General features: G+C 45.8%; 1 protein-coding gene across 1 annotated transcript in view; it reads right to left on the bottom strand.

Annotated features, from left to right (window-relative positions):
* Positions 1-20,025, bottom strand: part of Wdr27 (WD repeat domain 27) — an 88,481-nt gene that overhangs the window by 45,595 nt on the left and 22,861 nt on the right. Inside the window, exons 5-17 of the mRNA XM_074070055.1 lie at positions 16,687-16,800; positions 15,816-15,867; positions 14,317-14,387; positions 13,402-13,522; positions 12,212-12,377; positions 10,723-10,826; positions 9,600-9,667; positions 9,238-9,359; positions 8,752-8,834; positions 7,334-7,412; positions 5,802-5,879; positions 3,026-3,123; positions 1,419-1,508 (exon numbers count right to left, since the gene is read on the bottom strand). Of these exons, the coding sequence (XP_073926156.1) occupies positions 1,419-1,508; positions 3,026-3,123; positions 5,802-5,879; positions 7,334-7,412; positions 8,752-8,834; positions 9,238-9,359; positions 9,600-9,667; positions 10,723-10,826; positions 12,212-12,377; positions 13,402-13,522; positions 14,317-14,387; positions 15,816-15,867; positions 16,687-16,800 (1,246 nt within the window). The remainder of the gene's footprint in view (positions 1-1,418; positions 1,509-3,025; positions 3,124-5,801; positions 5,880-7,333; positions 7,413-8,751; positions 8,835-9,237; positions 9,360-9,599; positions 9,668-10,722; positions 10,827-12,211; positions 12,378-13,401; positions 13,523-14,316; positions 14,388-15,815; positions 15,868-16,686; positions 16,801-20,025) is intronic.

Genomic DNA, 20,025 nt, shown 5'->3' with positions numbered 1-20,025 from the left:
GTGTCTGTCGAGAATCTGCTTCTTGTCCCCACAAACTTGGCAGAAGGGGTGGAAATGAACACCAAGGCTCGTGTACAAGACAATGATTTTTGGTGGGCAGCATAAGCACACAGCTCCTCCTCCAGCTACCCTGCAGGTCATCCAAGCTGTGCTGTGTTTTCAGCCCTACCCTGGGCGCCTGGACCTCCAGGAGAGAATTTCAATTTACACTTGTCTCCTCTGCCTGGCTTTCCGATAAAACACAAACACATACCGTTCTGTTCTCTAGTGAGCTGGTGAGACAACAGTCATATTTTCAAAGTTGAGTTCCACAGCTACTGAACAGGAGATGTGCAAAGTGAAATGACACACTGGAAATTACAACAGCAGCAAGGACCATCCTCCCCAGAGAGAGCAACGTGTTTTAAGGATGAGTTTAAACACCACTCGGTTTTCTGCATTCGGTGAGAAGCCCTTGGCCCAACAATAAGATAAGTGCATAAACACCCATGGTCAACACAGTGACAATCACATCAACTGAACAGCAACAGTTGAATGCTGGCGGCTCCCAGCATTCAAGGTGACTTTCAGTAGGAGTCTGGTCAGAAGCAAGAATGTGGGGACTTAAGTGGGCTGGAGGCCAGGTGAGGCAAGGAAGTGACCAGGAAGAAAGGTGTTCTGCCACACACCACACTAGAGGAGAGATCACAGTTCCCCACACAGCAAAGGAAGGAGCCAGGCTCTGCCCACAAGGGCGGTGTGGACATAGCAGGCAGCCTGAGGCAGACCAGACAGCCCAGATGCAGTCACCCTGACCTTCCCGGTCCCTCATTCCATACCCCGCCTCCATGCTGCCCAGCCCTCGTGCTGTCAAGAGGAATGCATAGGGCAGATGGACTACCACAGACTTTTTGGCATTCAGGTTTTTGTTTGGTAAAAATATTACCAGTGTTGATCTGAAGCAAGCAATGGTGGGCTGTGAGACTTCAGGTTTTAGAACTCAGTATCTATGTGTGTCAGCAATGAAGCTGACATGTGGTCGTTTAACATGGCTGCTGTCTTAAGAAATCGTTCACCTTGTTGCACTTAGAAAAACATCTATTACAAACCCTACTGAATTTCAAAACACATTTCCATGATGTCTTTTGGTTACATTAATTAAACACATTTCAACTGTGTAGGGTTTGATTTTCCCTCCTGGCTCTTGACTTTCAGGGCACTGGCCAAAACACAGGCTGCATTTTGTGTCACAGAGCACACACACTCTGCGTGGGATACGGACTCAGCACTGTCTAGTTTATTAGCACGCTTATCATTCCACCTCAGGCCGAGCCTCAGCTCTGCATCTGAAAGGGACCAGAGAACAGTCACCAGGTGACACCTAGGACCCATGAGGGCATCCTCACACACACGCTCCTTAAGGTTAAGACACATTTTACCTGAAAGAACAGCAGGGCTTCCTGTAAGGCTGGCATCAAAGACCAGGGCGAGATGGTTAGCTAAGCCACAGGCCAACCGCTTTCCATCTCCTGTTTGAAAAAATAAATACTTCCATGAAATCCTAGCATGTGTGAATCCCACTGACAATTCACCAGCTAAGGTGAAGGAGTTACAGGTGACTTGATGTCCACCTTCTCAGGTAAGGAGGATCTGAAACAGCAGGTGACAAGGCTACAGCCCTGTCATAGGACTGACGGGGTGCCAGGCCCTGAGTTCACTCCTCACAGGGACCTCTCACCATCTCCTCACAACCTCACGGTGCAGCTGCCACTGGGATTGTTGTGACCCTCTGTTCATAGAAGAGGAGCTGAAGGGACAGAACTGAAACTGCTGTGGGGCTGGCACACAGCAGGCACTGGGAGCCCAGGAGCCCCTCTATCCAAGACACCCCAAGCACATGCCTCCTGCTCTACACCTCAGACTGGTAAAGAGGCACACTATTAAACAGTTCCCTAAGACAGGGCAGAAATAAATCACAGACTTCATCCACAATGCTCGGACTTGATCTACACCAAATAAAAGTCCTAGTCTATAAAAGTAAACACATCAAGTATCAAAGGCATATTCACAGATAGCACTACATATCTAATTCCCCAAAAATATTAAGAAAATTATTTGGCTAGACATATATGAAAATCAGAGGGAACTTAGCAGAGGTGCAAATCCTGACAGGTTGTAGGCACTCCACTGAAAATTCTTTGAACCTGGTGAAGGTCGGGACAGTGTGGTACAAGATGGGCATCATACCTAATTCTGCTCTGTAGGAAAAAGCAGGGCATCTGCAAGTAGATCACACTTCTAGAAGAATTCAAGCCAAGAGCATGGCCCACATCTATAAACCCAGCTACATGAGAGGGAGTAGTCTGAGATAGACCCCCAGGCAAAAATGCAAGACCCTACCTGAAAAACAGCTGAAGCAAAAAGGGGCTGGGAGTGTGGCTCAGTGGTAGAGAGCTTGCTACCACCATAAAAGAAAAAAAATAGTTCAAGTCTGGAACCGCCTACACGAAACCACGGACACTCTTACCTGCTGCCTCCTCACTTCTTTCAAACATAATTAAGGAAAAATGTTGTGGCCTCTAAAAAGGAGCCTGGGACCACAGTGAGGTGAACCTGAGAACAGAGCAGCTGTGGGGAAATCAAGAACTGCTCAGTTCAGTAGGACATGGACCCTGGGAGGCCGGCCACAGAAGACACAGTTCACAGGCCAGCATGGAGGTCTCCACATGACCAGGTGGCCAAGGCCCCAGAAGTAACGTGACAACTTGCTCGCCTCTGTACAGGAAAAGCCCTCCTAACCAGGTTCCTGTGTGTGCAGTGGCTGTATACACTGAACGCATGTGGGCCCCACCCCGGCATCAACACAGGAGCAAAATTCTCAGCCACCATCATCAATGTCACCAGTGCAAATGGGCAACACCTCACTCAGGACACAAACCACACCACATACTTCAGCTTCCAAGATTTTAAAGTGAAGTCAGATGGGACAGGGGACAGAGTAAGACTGACAGATGAAAGGGGTGAGTGGCTCTTGGGCACAGCCTACCTGAGTACTGAACACAACTCACAGCAACCGGCTCCTGGGCCACCGCGACCTGCATGCCAAGTTTGCTGGGTGGAGAATCCTCCAAAGGGTATTCTTCACTTTAAGGAAGGTCACAGGTAGTAAAAGTCAAGAGATATTTCCGAGTGAAGTTGAAATAAAAGAAGGCTAAAAATAAAGTGGATTTCCCACTGTTTGCATGTGCATTTCATTCCATTAAACTTGAAAATCCCTATCAACTCTTACATGCAGAATCACGAAGTAGCTCTTTAAAACAGATTCACATTCCACATTGCCAAAAACCATGTAATTGAGTACAACAGTGCATCACAGACAGAGGAAGCTATGTTCCAAGAACTGCGTCTTTGGGTGCTTCTGTCCCTGTGAACAGCATAGAGTGCACATACACAAAGCCAGACGGTGTGACAGACACCTGCTGAGGCTGGTGGGCATACAGACACAGCACAGCCCGTTCCTCCTACAGCCATGCTGAGCAAAGCAGCATGAGATTGAATGAAGCACAGGAGCACCATGTCTGTGTCTAGGTGTGTCAGCGCTGCAGCGTAACACGGAAGCTGCTGAAATCTTTTCACCTGGCCTGGAATTGAACCCAGGACCTTGTGTACACTAGGACGGTTTGCTGCAACTGATCCACACACCAGCCCTTGATTTCTTAAGACAGGGTCTCATTCTGTAGCCCAGACTAAGCTCAAACTCACAGTCTTCCTGCATCATCTTCCTGAGCGCTGGGATTACAGGTGTGAACCACCTTGCCTAGCTTAAGTGTTGTCTTAAAAAAGTAAACTGCCATGCAAATAGACACTTTTTAGTATGACTCTTTTTAATTTAAACTGAAAAATGTTAAACTATGTTGCCAAAATATATCCCCTCAATCAATTTTTGCTTATGAAATCTTGAATTAAATCTGGATAAGTTTGTGTTTAAAAAAATTTGAAATTCGGGGCTGGTGGAGTGGATTGAGTGGTAGAACACCTGCCTAGCAAGTGCAAGACCCTAAGTTTAACTGCCAAAAAAAAACAGAGTTCAGAATGCTGGGCACGGTGACATACATCTATAATCCCTGCTACTTGGGAGGTGGAGACATGAAGATTGTGGTACAAGGCCAGCCCAGGCAAAAACTAAACAAGAGACCCTCTCTCAAAAACAAGCTGGCTAAGGTGGTGTACACCAGTAATCACAGTTACTTGGAGGGCAAAGGTAGTGGAGTAGCAGTCCAAGGCTGGTCCAGGGCAAAAGTGTGAGACTCTTATCTGAAAAAACACTAACGAAACAAAAGGGATGGGGAGGGGTGGCTCGAGCGGTGTAGCACTTGCCTAGCAAGTGTGAGGCCTTGATTTCAAACCCAGTACCACACAAAAAAGAAAAGGAAGAAGAACTGGAGTCCAGTGCGGCTCTGTGCCACATGTCACAGCAGAGCACAAGACTCTTATCAGACTGGGATGGTTTCTCTGTAGACACTAATTCACTGTTGGTATGGAAACCATCAGAAAGTGGAAGGAATGGCAAAAACATTCACGAAAAATGTCAATGAATATGGGTAAAATCACACCCAGAAGATCACATAACTTCAAAACCAAGTAATCAGTTAAACATGGGCAAATGCTTTGACCAGACACTTCTCAGAAGAAATGCAAATGACCAACAAATACATGGAAAACTCTCAGTTTTCTCTCTAATGAAAATTAGGCAACAGGGTAATGCAAATCGCCCCAGTCAGAATGGCTACTGTAGAAAATAAAAATTTTAAATGCTGGCAAGGATGCAGGAAGAGGAGCCATTGCACACTCTCGGTGCAGCCACTGATGGACAGCAGCAAACTAAAATTAGGCTCCCATGTGACCTGCTGTCCCACTCCTGGGCTTATACCCAAAGGAAGAGAGACTGGCATGCCAAAGAGCTGCCACATTTACTGTGGCACTGCTCACAAGAGCTAAGACATGGACCAACCTAGGTGACCATTGTGGACACATGAGCAGATAAAGAAAATGCAGTGCATATGCACAATGGAAAATTACCCACCCATAAAAAAAATGAAGCCTTGTCATTTGCACCAAAACAGATGAAACTGGAGGGCACTGTACAAAGTAAAATAAGCCAAATGCCATGTGTTCTCTCTCACTTGTAAAAATTTAAAAATCAAGTTGACCTAGCTACAGACCAGTGGTGACTAGAGGTTGGGAGGGGCGGAGAAGGAAGGATGAGTAGAAGAGGCTGGACTTCATCCATGAGCGTTGTAGGCAGGGGTTCAAATATCACGCTGATCTCCATTAATTTGTATGACTAATAGAAGTCAGTGTTCCAGTAAGTATTTCTGTAAACGTAATGATTGTTCACATGCAAATGTGCTGTAAATTACAAGGAGCATTAAGTTCAGTAGCTCAAATCTCTTCCCCATGAAAGCACAGCACTGGGAAGAGCCCAGTGGCTCATTCAGGCACTCAGGCCACGTCTGCAGACACTGGGAACACATCTACAGACACTGGTTGAGAACGGCCACTCACCAGGTCTTTTCTACAGCTAAATTTTAACAAAAATTCAATATTTCAAAATTCCTAAGGTGGTAAAAATGTCAGCATGTCTAAAAAGTTATTGACATGAGACAATGACTTGACTACAGCATACATATAATACAGATACACTCACATTTGTATACCTGCTTACATACACACATATACCTGTTTGAAAAACATCAGCTAAAGCATTTTAAGAGTCTAAATTATTTCAGGTTTGCTTCAAATGCACGCATTAGGTTACATACCGTTTATAACTGTTCTTGCATTTTAAAGATCTTTTACCATTGAGCTTGATGTTAGCCTTTGGTGAAAACCTAGTTACACTGTGGAAAGAAAACTCACATCACTCTCAAAGACTACAGTTCCAAATTTCTTAAGAGACTAGATTTAACAGGGCGGAAAACTGTTAAAGTACATACTGTACAAACACTTTCAGCTGCCTCCTGCTCCTCTCTGTTCCCATCTGTCCCCGTGCTACACATCCTCTCTCCGTGACCCCACTTAAAACCCTCTTAAGTTCAAAGTCCCACGGTGGCACTCAGGGTCATCATGATCTGGCAGTTTCCCTACCTCTCCGGCCCCCCACACATGGCCCTAAGCTCCCAACATGCCCAACGCAGTGAATCTTAGGGGCCCACACCTAACACAGCAGATGCTACAAATGCTGAGCCAGTCACAGGTTGGGAACGTGGATTGGTGCTTAATTTTTGTGGCATGAATTTAGAATTCATCCACCCATGCAGCCATCATCCATGTTCTACACATCTACCCCTCCTCTCTCCATCCATCTCATCACTCATCTGTCCCTCCCAACAGCCATTCATTGATGAGCGCTTTCAGAGAGGACTGAGGTGCCAGGTGCAGCCCCAGGCATAGGGGTCTATAGAACAGACAATAAGTGAAACACAGTCAGGCTTGCCATTGGTCAGGCCAAAAAGAAAGAGTAAGATCATATAGGGCCAGAAGGTGTGGTGCAGCCATGGTCACAAACACAGAGGCCTGGGACATGAGCTTAGAGAAAGTCTGAGCCCAGCCTGGGGCTGAAGTGGGCATGAGGAAAGGCAAGGGTAAGGTAGGTGGGAGCACCAACCAGGAGACCAGAGAGCCCACCAAAGGCCTGCCCTGTGATCAGTGCAGGGACACCATGGGGGGCTTCCAGGTAACAGGGCCACTTTGGCCACTATGTTAACTGTACATAAAAGGTCTAGATTTGAGGTAGGAGGGTGGTGTGTCAACATCTCATACAGAAAAGATAATTTGCCTTTGAGGCATCCAAGGCTCAGGAAGACTGGGGACACTTGAAACTCCATTGTAGTTTCTCTAGGTACTGTGCTATTCTTTGTTTCCTCATCTGTGAACAGCGTTGTAGTCAGACTTGCTACCTCAGGTTTGAATATCCTAAATTTTCATTCCCCAATGTTAAAGCAAAGCTGTGTTCTAAGATATGGCATTGAGGTTGGGCCTCAATGGGCTACATCACTTGAAACCACCATCCCTCTCTCTTCCCACACCCCACCATAGTCACCTACCACAGTCAACCTTATTATCTAATACAGACCTAACAGACTGATTGGAGGCCTGGTATACACTCGGCACTCAATAAATGTTTGCTACTTCAGTTGCTACCCTGCTGTGACTGTGGCACTCTAGGATCTGGCCCACCACATTACAGCTCCTATTGACACCTGCATTCCCTCTCCACGGTGTGACCCTCAAGGATACATTTGTGTCATAGTTCTGCTCGGTCATTGACACATCACTTGGGAGCTGTACTCACCACGGAGCTGATGTATAACCAGATGACCTAACTTTAGTGTGGAAAACCAGGGGCTGGTCTTCTACCACTCTCTGCCCAGCTGAATGAAATGAATTGAAATGAGCAGAAACATTTAAACATTACAATTGCATATGAACACAAAAAGAATGCAGTCTTTTAAAAACTGAGACTCAAACAGAATGAATTTCTGAGCTATAAATCTAAGAGGCTCCATATTGAAGTCAAACCAACAAAACCAGCCAAAGAGGATGGAGTTGGGGGATGAAAGTACAGAACAACACAAATGCTCTCTCCTTCTCTCTACTAAATCATGAGATGCGTAACACCATGTATTTCTAGAGTACAAGGCCTGCATCTCAGCACTGCTAAGCCACAGTGGTCACATGGTCACTGCTGGAACTCAGTCCAGTACCATGAAGTAAGGGGCTCTGCAAATCTGTAATGAGCACGAACCACAGTCCTCTCAATCTGGGCCCCTGAGTAGCTGGGATTATAGGCATGAGCCATTGCCTAGCCCTCTTTCTTATTTTTAACGATGAAATTCAGTTCTCTTTCTGTTAATATTCAAGCCTGATACCTGGGCCACAATCCTGTCAATGTCATGAGCCCCAGGAGCACAGTACTTTCTTAGCATCTCAGAACATCACTGTGCAAGTACAAGCACCAGCCAGGCCTTCTCTGCCCCGTAGGAGATCCAAGTTTATGCCTTGCCGCTCCTCAGAATGGGGTCCAGGTGACAGGGCACAGAAATACAAGGGAGGGGGAGGTGGGCTGCCTGGCAGGGCAGAGGAACACCTTCTTGGAAGGTGAGGAGACACAGCGTCTCTAAACAGAGTGTAAACTGAGCTGAGGGCCTTAATCTTTTTCATTAAGTCAAAGAAGAGGCTTATTGATACTGAGCAAGCATTTAGATTGGTCATTGAAGGGAAATTAAGAAGAAATTATCAGTAATTCTTATAGTATAAATAACTGGACATAATGAAGTGTACCAACTCAAAATAAAAGTTAACTTTTAAGTTGTTTCTTTGCAAACAGCAATATGTGAACTGTGTGGCTGCAGTTTACGATAAGCCAATCAAAACTATTTTTGAGACAATCGATAATTTATATGGCCTGGCTAACATAAGAAAGCAGGGAGCTACTGCTGATTGTGGATGGGTGTTTTAGAAATGCACACTGAAGTACATGGGGTCATTGAGGGTCCACCTGCGCAGCACGGCAGGGTCAGTAGAGACACTGTCAGTGTTGACTCACACCTTTGAACTCCAACGAATTATCCCAGCTCAGGAAGAGAAGCATGGAGCATGTTCCCTGCCACAGACCATCTGAGATAAATATGAACAAGGCAGAGGAAGGAGGAAGCCAGGGCAGCAGAGAAGCACTGAACTTCTGTGTGTTTCAGGGTGGGCTGTACTAACCAGATTGCTTTTCATTAGCAGGCTTGGGACATTTTTCCTTGGCAATTCCAAAATACAGTGGAGAAGTTGGTAGGACGCAGGACCTGAAGTAGAAGGAGACCAATATAAGGTGAAGGAAGGTCTGATGGAATTGTTTCGATGAAGCATGCATGTTCTGGTCGGATGCATATGGCTAACTCATATAAATATGGGTGCAGAATATTTGGAAATAGAAATGATCGAGCTTATTCTGATCCTTACAAGAAAAATGTTAAATGATTTTAGTAAAAGTCCTGCTTTGTAATTTACATTGCATTCTGAAATAAAACAGCGCTTGGTATTTGTTATGAACCATGCAGTGGTAGGCAAGACAGAATAATCATGTGAATAATGGTCTCTTTCACTCAGGGCCAGCATGGTTCAAGGGCTTACTAAATCTTAACTCATTTCTTCACACTACTACTCACTGACAAACACCCACACATGCCGCACCTGCACAGACCGTACCTGGCCAGCACAGACAGCGTCCTCCCCATACCAGGGCACTGCTGAGACCTCACCAGGGCAGCCAAGCTGATGTCCAACACGGCAATCTTACTCTCAAACATAGACGTGAGTATGCAAAGTGCCTGCGGTGATGTCATGAACATCATCACTGGACAGAAAGGCATGAACACAGCTTTTAGCAGTTAAATCTGCTTCACATACTCTTTGACAGGCCAAAGAGGCTGCATAGCACTGTAAAATTCATAATATCATCCACATACAGAGCCTCACTGAACCAGTTGTTATAATGGCACAAGAGGCATAAATTAAGCATGTACTGTGCATTTCCAAGAACCACACACAGTTCAGACTTTGTGGCTGACCTTGTCATTGATGCTGTCACTCGTCACTGCACAGGATCCGGCAATGTGGATGCTCAGATTCCGGAAATCTTAATTTTCAGCAAAGATAAACAAATACTGAGGGATAAATAAAGTAACTTCAGCCACATTCAAGTGCTCACCCCACTCCAGGAATGGAGCCAGCAGCTGGGGACACAACAAGGAAGCAGACGGGTCCTTCTGTTATGCAGTCAGGCATGGGGGAAGGCCAGAGGTCAACCAGAGCACCAGCATGAAGGTGAGTGGAGCAGTGAGTTGGTGAAAGCAGAACCCACACTTGGGACCAAGTGAGGGACCCTGAATCTGCACCTTGGGGACCATGAAGGTGAAGGGAAGAGCATGCCAAGTCACACTCTGCAGAAGTCTGGAGGAAGGAGAGCCATTTTGTCAGAGCATTTGACAAGAATAGAGGCTTCGGAGGACAGAGCACGTGGGAGAAGGCCAAGCAGCAGAATTCTTTCCATCATCACAGCCAGAAAGCCAAAAAACCCGGAGAGTGGTAACCAAGGTTGTACTTCACCCCTTGGATCCCATGCACAGAGAGCAGGGCTGGGGCACAAAAGAGAGAGGACAGAGTATGAGGGGCACAGGGAAGGAATGGGTGACTTGCCCTACTTTTCTGTTACAGACAGAGACTGAGGAAAAACCCAGGGCTGGACCAAGAGTGCCTCTAATCAAGGTTAGACATATGGAGTCAGAGCCATAAAACCTTGGCAAGTATTAAGTATCAACAGTGCCGACAGGAGCCCAGAGAGAGGAAAAGTTCCTGTGCAGCACTGCCTGTGCAACACTGAGGAAAGCCTGACGCATGGGGACAGAGAGGAACCTCAGAGGAGCCTGACACACATACTTGGATGAAGGGAGAGCCTGGCCAGTTAGTTGTGCTGAGTGTCCCTGAGAAATGCAGAAGCACAGACCTGAATCCATGAATACAGAGGTTTTTGATGACCTGAATAAGAGCCGTGATGGCTGCTGGTGAAACTCATCCTCAGTTCTAAATGGTGAGCGCGTCTACCCTGAAACTCTACTGCCTCATTTCCCTTTCCAAGGATACACTCAAGGTATAGAAGACTGACAGCAAAAATTACTACACTTATGATCTTACCCTTGAAACGCAAAACTGCTTCCAAGTTGAAGTTCGCCAAGTTAAATATGAATAAGCCAGCTGAGCTTCCAATCCACAGGCATTTGCAGCTCTCAGAAGAGAGACTAATTTTAAAAGAAAGAATGAGCTCACATCCTCCCTTTCTTTCCCATCACCACAGCACCTCTCTGCCCCACTGTTCCTGTCCGCATGGTGGGGAGGCATGCACTTCAGTGAGGACACCAGAGCCATGTCCATCTGCGCCACAACGGTCTGTTTCCTCCCTCTCAGTTGGGCTATGAGACCTATGCTGAGCATAGGCACCCACTCTCCATCTACTGGGGACAAGAATCTCAAAATGGCAAAAGGCTGACCCCAGCTTGGCTCTGACCCTCATGGTTGGTATTTCCTCTGCAGTAACCAAAGAGGTTGGGCTGTGTCCTTTGGGGCCCTCTGCTCAGGAGAGGATCCTGGCATGCAGCTTGAGGTTCTCACAATCCCTCCTCCTAATGGTGCTTCCACGGTTGTGAAGAAGGAGACAAACTCAAAGAAGAAAGCCCCTGGCCCCCAGTGGCAGAGCTCATCCGAATGCCAACACCAGCCTGTTTGCTACCAATGAACAATCAGTAAGCCTCTTGGGAACCAGGCCAGGCTTAGAATCAAAGCGCTTTTGCAGATGGGACTTGCAGCAAGTCCTCTCTCAGCTCCACCTCCAGGACACAGCCCAGCTGCCAGCCTTCAGCCTCCTCACTGCTACATCACAGCCACCCGGCTCCCCAGACCAGTGCTGCACTACGTGCTCCAGCAGAAATTGATGGTGTGATCCTGGCTCTGCCCTTGCAGGAGCACCGCAGCTGAGGAAGCAGGAGGAGTCCCTGCCTCCAGTTCACCCTGCCTCCAGTCCACCCTGTCCAGGGGGCAGCCCCACTGCACAGGTCAGCCTGTCTTTGGTCCCTGCTTCCTCCTGTGGTTTGGACCAGCAGGGAGTGCTGGCTCCCAGGACCACAGCAACTCTCAGCAAGTGCCCTGAGCTCTCACATGACTCTCAGAGCAGGTCCCCCCCGTGTAGAGAAAATAAGAAGCTCCTCTTCAACTGATTTCAGTCTCCAAGGCTACCCAAGCTTCATTATTATATTCCAATCACAGTTAGACAACTGCCTCTTACTTTCCCAAGTACTTATCCAGAAACGCATAATTCATGGCACATGTGGGAGAAAAGGGGTTTCAGAGTTTTGATTACAATGCCCACTTTCTAAGAAAAAGTCCTGCCACAGTGGTAAACTTCCACCTGGCTTTTGGTGAGTGAAGTTAAAATACTCCAATTCTTTCCATTAAGGAGGCTTAAATAAAACAGTTCAAATTTACCAAATTAAGACCTAAAATATATGATTCTAAGAACAAATATTATCACTAAAATCTGAGACAAAAGAATTTGGTATTTGTTTTAATCATTCTTAAAACTGAGCCCCATGTTCCCTTAAGGAATTCAAAAGGCTCTTCTCACACTTACTTGCCCCTCATGGAAACTGGGAAGTACAGGAGGTCACGGTGTGGGAGGTCAGAGTGCAGGAGATCACAGTAAGAAAGGTTACAGCATGAGAGCACCAACACGGGGAGCACTGCTTCTGCCTCTTCTCCTCTGCTCATCTCCTCTCTGCAGAGGCGCTGACTCCCTGCTAGGAGTGAAGTTACTTATCAATCAAAACTACAGGAAAATAATGGTCCAGTGAGATGCTACAGTAAGTGCTAGAATGAATCACAAGTCAGAAAAGACTTATAAGATTAAAAATAAAAATCACACCGTAGATTCCAAAGTCTGTGAGGGATAGATTTTCATGTATTGAACCAAAGGAAGGGGGAGAGGAAAAAAGACTTTCAATGTAAAGTACTTAACTCCATGGGTCCCTAAAATGGGCCTAAGATTTATCTCAAGAATAAATGGCTATTTATAAGAGAAATAATGGAATCCAAGGCTTAAAGCATTAGGAAGAAATAGGTATGCTGGATAAGTTGGCATTTCTGAGTTAATTTAAAAAAGAAGTCATTTAAAGCCAAACTAAAGGTGTGAGCAAGCAGGAGGATAAATGCGTAGGACAGCACAGTAACATGGAATTAACATCACACCCCTAAACACAGTCCTCAAGCTCTCTGGGACAAAGAAACACTTTAGGGTAGAGGCCAGCTCTTCATCTAACCTATGACAGGTGGAAGCAATTCTGAATAACAGACACAGTGAGGACCTAGAGGGGCCTGGGCTGGTGGATTGAGATGTGTGAACTCTAGGAGACAAGGGAAGACCTGGGTGTGATGGGGCTGGCAGAAGTGAATCTGTGATGGGCAGGAAGAGACAGGTTGCTCAGTACTGATGCAGAAGACAGAGTACAAACAGACCATGGTGTGGAGTCACCGGTCTGCTCAGATACCATTCTCTGAATGCTGAAAGGCCTGTGCTGCTATGACACCAACCCAGGGCCATCTGAGTCCCTGTTCCCTATTCAGCACCTCCATCTGTTGGCCCAGCCTCCATTCTGGCTCAAAGGCCATGCCACAGCCTCATTGGATCTAAAGTCAGGAACCGGGCTTTTTCCCAAACAAGGAACTTCTTGTCTACTCCCTCTCCAGCCTGCCCAACAGAGACTCTGTGGGTGGCCATGAGTGCTGTGTCCAGGTAGGAGGCCCCGTGACACCCAAGCAACACACCTGGCAGTCTGGGCAGCCCAGACTTCACCCTTTTGGATGAGAAGGTCTCCATTTGCTTCCGTAGGTCTACACTTGCCACACAGCGGTAGTGGTGGCCCTCAATCAAACTGAAGATCCAAAGCTACAAAAGCAAAGCACGCATAGGCATGTATTCCTTTCAACAAATGGTACTTATGAAAAAGCAGTAAAAACCCAGAGGAAAACGGGTTTACGGCAGACAAGTCATGCACAATTGTCCCTCGCCTTCGTCCAGAGACGTTCTTAGGTCCCCTCCCCAGGGAGGCCCCACAGCCTACGCATACTTCCTCACAAAGGGAAGTCAGTCCACAATGCTGAGGTCAGGTACAGCTATATCCCTTGTCATATAGGCTCCTTGAATGCCACAAATGAGGTCCTTAAGGCCCCCGCCCTATGTCTCTATGGCACTTGTTACAGCCTCAGAGCCATGAACACTTCTGACCCTGTTGCTGGGTGGTAAGACACAGGATAATAGCATCTGACTTTGTAAAAAGAAACTAAATTACCTTAGCTTCTGAAAGTATATACTTGCCAAATTTATATTCACGACAACTTTATCCATGCTTTGTAAAGTAAATCAAAAATTCTCACACAAAACTTTCTGAAGCAGATTAAATACTTTCAGTTTTCAAAAACATATAAACTGATGCTGGTGGAGAAGTGTTGCCATCTTTTGCTATCTTCCAGAGTCCCACTGCTAGAATATACAGTACCAGCTCCTCTGCAAGCCCAGGGCCCAGTACTAGATTAAAAGCCCTTAGGCCCCCACTTTGTCAGGAGGGTTACAGTCCCAGCACACGAGGGTAAATGGCTTCTTCAGACCCAAGAGATTTCACAGTAACAGGGAAACCAAGACCTCCCACGCCCATGCGTGATGTGACCTCAAAGTTCTCTCACCTGGCCATCAGCGCAGCCAGTGACAAGCTGCTTGTTTTCCTCATGAATGAGCAGACTCAAGAGTGGGTAAGCTGCAGAAATGAGCAGAGGACTGTCAGCTTCCTGAGCACTGCACCCCTGGGCCAGGAACCAGGGGCTTCCTGACAGTAGTTCCTTCAGTCAAGTTTGGACTATTTTGAAATGATTTTCTTACCAGAAGGTAAAAATTGTAAGGGAACACAAACTTTGAAAACTCCATGAATGAGAGGAAAGAAAGGGAAGATGCCTCGAGTAAAAAGCACCGGTCCTGCCAGCAGCTTCATGACCTGGAGAGAGGAAATGCAGCTCGGCCAGCATCACACTTGGGGGTCAGTGATATTACGCACTTAGTGATGAAGACAGAAGTTAAATGGACCTCTTATTTCATTCTTTAGAAATGTTGCTTAGAATATCATTTCACTTAAAACTTAGTCTTAACTGATATGAATTTAGGAGAACTAGACAAATAGAGGTTGGGAAACATTGTATTTCCTAACTTAGCTATAAATGACATCAAAGGTCAACTTTATAATTATGTTCTTGATAGTCAAATAATTCCATATGAATTAACTTCAGGAAAATAATTCCAGCATTCTTCTAAGTGCTGAAAAACAAGTTATTAGAACACCATATTCTGCACATGATAAACTGAGCTCAGGAAGATTTTTGAATCTGGGTATGTAAGTGATTCTACCAGGTCACCAAGACTCTGTATATTCTTTAAACAGCATCTTATGCTTCTCGTCACAGAAAGGACGAGTAGCCTTGTGCTACATTTCTATTCCTCTTCCCCACAAGAGGAAAGTGCACACAAGAGGAGCACATCCAACTCAATGAGCCAGCCCCACAGGGTGCAGGAAGAACACAGAGCCTGGTCGATGGGCTGTTCCCTGGACATCACATGCACCATGCCTTGTGCTCCCAGGAGACCTGTACCACAGAAATCTCTCCCAGCACCAAACAAGCAGGTCAGAGGTTTGTGAGATCAAGTTGCTTTCTTTAACCACTGAAAGGACATTCTGAGGAAAGCACAAAACTATCTTGGGATTCATGAGGTATTCAAAGGCGTCTAGCCCATCCAAGTGGGCCAAGCATGTGCACACTCCTCCCTGCACACTGGACCGGGAAGGGCTCCATACCCTTCAGGTACCTCCAGTCTGGGCCTCGTCTCCACAGGACAGCAGAGGGCTCGTGGCTCCCTGCATCTGGGTACTTTATCTGAGAGCCAGCATGCTTTGTATATTTTCCTGCAACAGAGAAGCCAGACTCCTGGCTTATGTCAATTTAAGTTAAAAACCTTCAGGACTCTAACTGTAATGTAATGTGCATCCATTCAGCTCACAATGTGAATGAAGAGTTATTTTTAAGCGCGGCAGATGTACTCAGACCCCTGGGTATCCACCCACCATCTGAGGACTGGTAGACACAGGACAATTTGATTACACAGACTATTCAGTGAAAATATAGACTTTTTAATTTACCTGTTAAAATGGATGAGCTGTATATTAACGATCCCATACAATGATCCCAGACCTTTGGACAAACAGACATTTCTTTAGAAGAGGTAAAAAATGTTGCCATCATTGGTAAAGAATAAACTAAATTCTACTGGACTACAAATTAATCTTGTGAACAATTATCAAAAATAATAAAAACTCTCATGTAAATGGAACTGTTGAAACACAATATAAGATGTCAGAATCATGAAAAACAATGCCAACACTTCTACAGGGAAGCACCTATGGGTTTGAAACAACTGAAGACACAGGCCTAAGAGAGGGCTGAAAAGACTCCTATGTGTCTTATTGATGCCCCAGTGAGGGGAAGTGAAAAATGAAGTAGCGTCTTTACTGCAGATGGTTCACACACACAGGGCTGAGTCCTAACTCTATTCTCTATTCTTATAGCCACCAAGGAGGTAAGGTCAGGGAATGTGTTAACGTGTTTTCACAACATCTCTCTTCTGACACACATTCATTGCTTTATAATGTCCTCCCTTACTTAGTAAAATCATAGTAACTAACTACCTAGAGGTGAGTTTGCATTCTTCTTTGGTTTTGATCTTTTGCCAATGGACACTGATTCCTCGGCCCTTGGCCACTAAAGCACTGTGGATGCCACTGTGGTCCTCTAGCCCAGATGGCCATGCTGTGGAGAACCCCACCTAACCTCCAAGCCAAGCCACAATATCAAGATTCAATTTCGCAGAGAAACATAGAAAAACAGCCTTGTTGGGTAAGTATAGAAACAAAACTATGTATTGGCAATGACCAGGAAACACAGCTCTGTGCAAATGCACAAATGTGTTTGTAGTGTTTTCTAAAATCTGGACACGCCTAACTCCCACTCTACCTTAAAACTTCTGTCTTCAGACACTGAAATGAGGACGTCTGCTTGCCAAGGACAGAATTGCACTGCTGTCACCGGGCCCCGATGGCCATGCAGCTCTGCTAGCACAGACGGCTTCTGCAAAAATTCACCAAGCAAGGTTAAGGTGGAAGTCTGTGGACTCACCTCCACATACATGCATCAAAGTCATATTTAATCAAAGAAAGAATTCCTGCCAAAACAAATTCTACTTTACCTGTCCCCTCTTCTGGATTTGGAACTACTCCTATATAAACATAAAAGTTAGAGTTCTGATGCCTGAGTTCCAAAGAACACATGAGCAGTCACAGCCACATGGTCAGCCACTGTAAAAGACAAAAACTAACCAAAGCTGACCCCACAAAATACAAAGGTAGTACTTCCTGTGCCCTCTCCTGACACTCTCCTCTCCCACTGGACCCCTCCCCCCAGGTGGCTCCAATGGGGCAGGAAGGAGGTGAGTGCTCAACCTTCTGTTCTCCAATGTCTCCCTCTGTCTCTGCCTTGGATTCTTCATGCCTGTCTTTACCACTGTCTCGGAGTCTCAGTTTGGTTCTGGCTCTTCTGTCTCCCTCTCTGATACTCTACCTATCAGAATGTATCCACCCTATCTTCAATCTCCCTCCCTTAGCAGCTATTCTCTCTTAGGGAATTACCAGAATGTAATAAGACAGCATGTTTAACAGCTACACCAAGAGGGTTATCCTTTCCTTAAATTCTAAACCTTCCACAGCCCACATAGGGCCTTAGAAACCAGTGTTATATTCTTATGTTCCATAATGTACCTGACAAACTGTTGTGACAGTGCCAGGGCTCCTGAGAGTCACAGTTGCCTCCCACTGTGTGAGGGGGGGAGTGGAGGGGTGGGCAGGTGTGCTCCCGCAGATGCAGGGGACACTGGCTTTGACCTCATGCCACTCAATCTAGATAGGACAGGTACCCCTAATACACATGAGATGGATGAGAGGGACACAGAGAGAGAGAGAGAAAGAAAGAAGCAGACAGATGATAGATTGAAAAATAAAAAGATAAACAGATATGTACATACATACATACATACAACTTACAGGTAGACACTCAACTATGAAGACTTTCTTTAATAATCCAACATATGGCCTTGATAAACAGAATTTAGAATATGAAGTGTTTTGTACCAATTACCATCAGATTGTTAAAGATAAGATTACAGGGCTGACAGAGTCGCTCAAGTGGTACAGCACCTGCCTAGCAAGCATGAGATCATAAGTTCAAACCCCAGTGCCGCAAAAGAAAAGATAATATTATAACACAAGTATGACTATGGATAGGTAAGAGAAATTGCTATGAGGTATAAATTTCTATTCATCTCAAGCTAGTCAATTGTCTAAGAATAACATTATAATGAACAACCTTTAAGTTGTTTCATTTTAATGGTCTACAGTTATAACTTAGATGATTAAAAAGTACATTTACCAAAAAGTGCTCAGTATTTATTTGAACTCTTTCAAAGCCAATGTCACATAGACTCGCTGAGTGTTCTGTTGAGAACATGTGTACCATTCTTGGATTTGTTCTATTACTTGGCAGTTTCTCATGTCCACTAAATCACTCTCCCCAGTAACCTCCTCACATTTATGTACCTGCCACTTAGGATATCACAAGGTGGACACAGATTGGACACACAGCTGGGGCAAATTTCTGCTACCTCACTTTAGATTTTCATGAACTGTTGGATGTGGAAAACTTAACCCTATGTTAATCATTGTGCCTCTCTGGACACTTTATCTTCCTTCAAATACCAACAACTTCAAGTAGCTCCCCAATTTGTTTTGGTGATCCTTGTCCTGACAGTAAGGTGTCCATCTTCTCCATCTCTGTGGTCCCTTTTGTTAAGTGATGGAGCAGCCAGATGTAGACCTGTTTGCACAGAACTGAAACACTGGCTGATGCAGGAGGCCATCACAGACTTGGTCTGGACACACGCAGGCCTGCCATCAGCTCACACAGCACCCGTCTGTCCTGCCATGATGCACACGAGGATGTTAATGTCCTCAACAGAACCCTCACTTTCACAATTTGCCCCCAAACTGTCTCAAGATGGGAAATGTCTCCTCTTTGTCCCCCAAATGCCTGGCACACGAGGCCCACCATGGCCCTCTAGCAGTCCATGCCTAACAGCTTCCCTTCTCTAATTTTAAAGCGGGCCCAGCAAGAAAAACTGCAGCAGGCCCTCACTGTGCCAGCTGTGCTGACCTGGCAAACAGATGACACAGTGAGATGCCAGGCTCTGGGCAAGTCTCAAGCAGAACAGGGACCAGAGGACACAGAGTCCTCCTTCTAGCTTCCCCATGCCCATCTCCTGCTCTTTGACAGCTGGTCTGACTATGGCTTATACACTAGGTAACCTAGAAGAGGCTGACTTTCACATCCACTGTCCCCAATTGGAACAAGCTTTCTCTCGCTCCCTTGTTATTGCTGAACCTAACTGGGCTTAACTGGGCGGCAACTGGAGATTCAGAAAGGACACAGGATAGACAGACAGACAGAAAGTGGGACCAGGTGTGTTGGGTGCTTGGGTGGAGACACACAACCCTCATTGCTTCTTTATCTCTATTACTCTCTTCATTTACTCTGCTTCTTTTCTCTATCTATATTCTTTAAGGCCTTACTCCTTTACAGTTCTTTAAAACCTTGCTTCTAAAGTCTTCTTTTCGGTTCTTTAAAGTCTCTTTCCTTAGACTCGCACTGTCCCATGTTTTCTCTTAGCTTTTCTTTAGCATAATCTCTCTTAAAGTCCTTGCCCCCAGACTTGCACTGTCATGCTCTCTCTTTAGCTTTCTTAAAGCCTTGGTGCTCAGACTTGCACTGTCCTGTGTTCTCTGTGGTTTTTCTTTAGCTTAGCTTTTCTAAAGCCTATGTATAAAGTTCTCGGTGCAGACTTTCCTGTTCAGCAATTCCCCTTTAACAATTTCCCTTTAGCAATCCTTTTCCCTTCCAAAGCCTCCCACATCAAAAAGCCAAAAGCAAAAGCAAAAGCCTGGCATCCTCCTTCAGGAGGTCCTTTATACCCAGTGGTAAACAGGGTGGAGCAGCGGTTCTCAGGAAGGAGCATGGCATTGTAACAGGAGAAACCTGAGCTCCTGCTTCTCTGAACATAAACAACTTAGGAGAAGCAGCTGTTCTGCATCTTCCTCTTCTGTGGCCGGGGCTGTGCCAATCTCAGCCTACAGACAAACACCTTAGGAAAAGCAGCTGAGCTGTATCTTGCCTTGCTTGTGTCCAGCTCTCATAGGCTTCTCATAATCCACTCTCCACATCCAACTAGGAAATAAGTGAGAAGTGTGA

This window comes from Castor canadensis, chromosome 1, assembly GCF_047511655.1.
Source record: "Castor canadensis chromosome 1, mCasCan1.hap1v2, whole genome shotgun sequence".
Lineage (NCBI taxonomy): Eukaryota > Metazoa > Chordata > Mammalia > Rodentia > Castoridae > Castor > Castor canadensis.
Note: the sequence above shows the minus strand (reverse complement) of the source record. Positions and strands in the feature narration are given on the sequence as shown.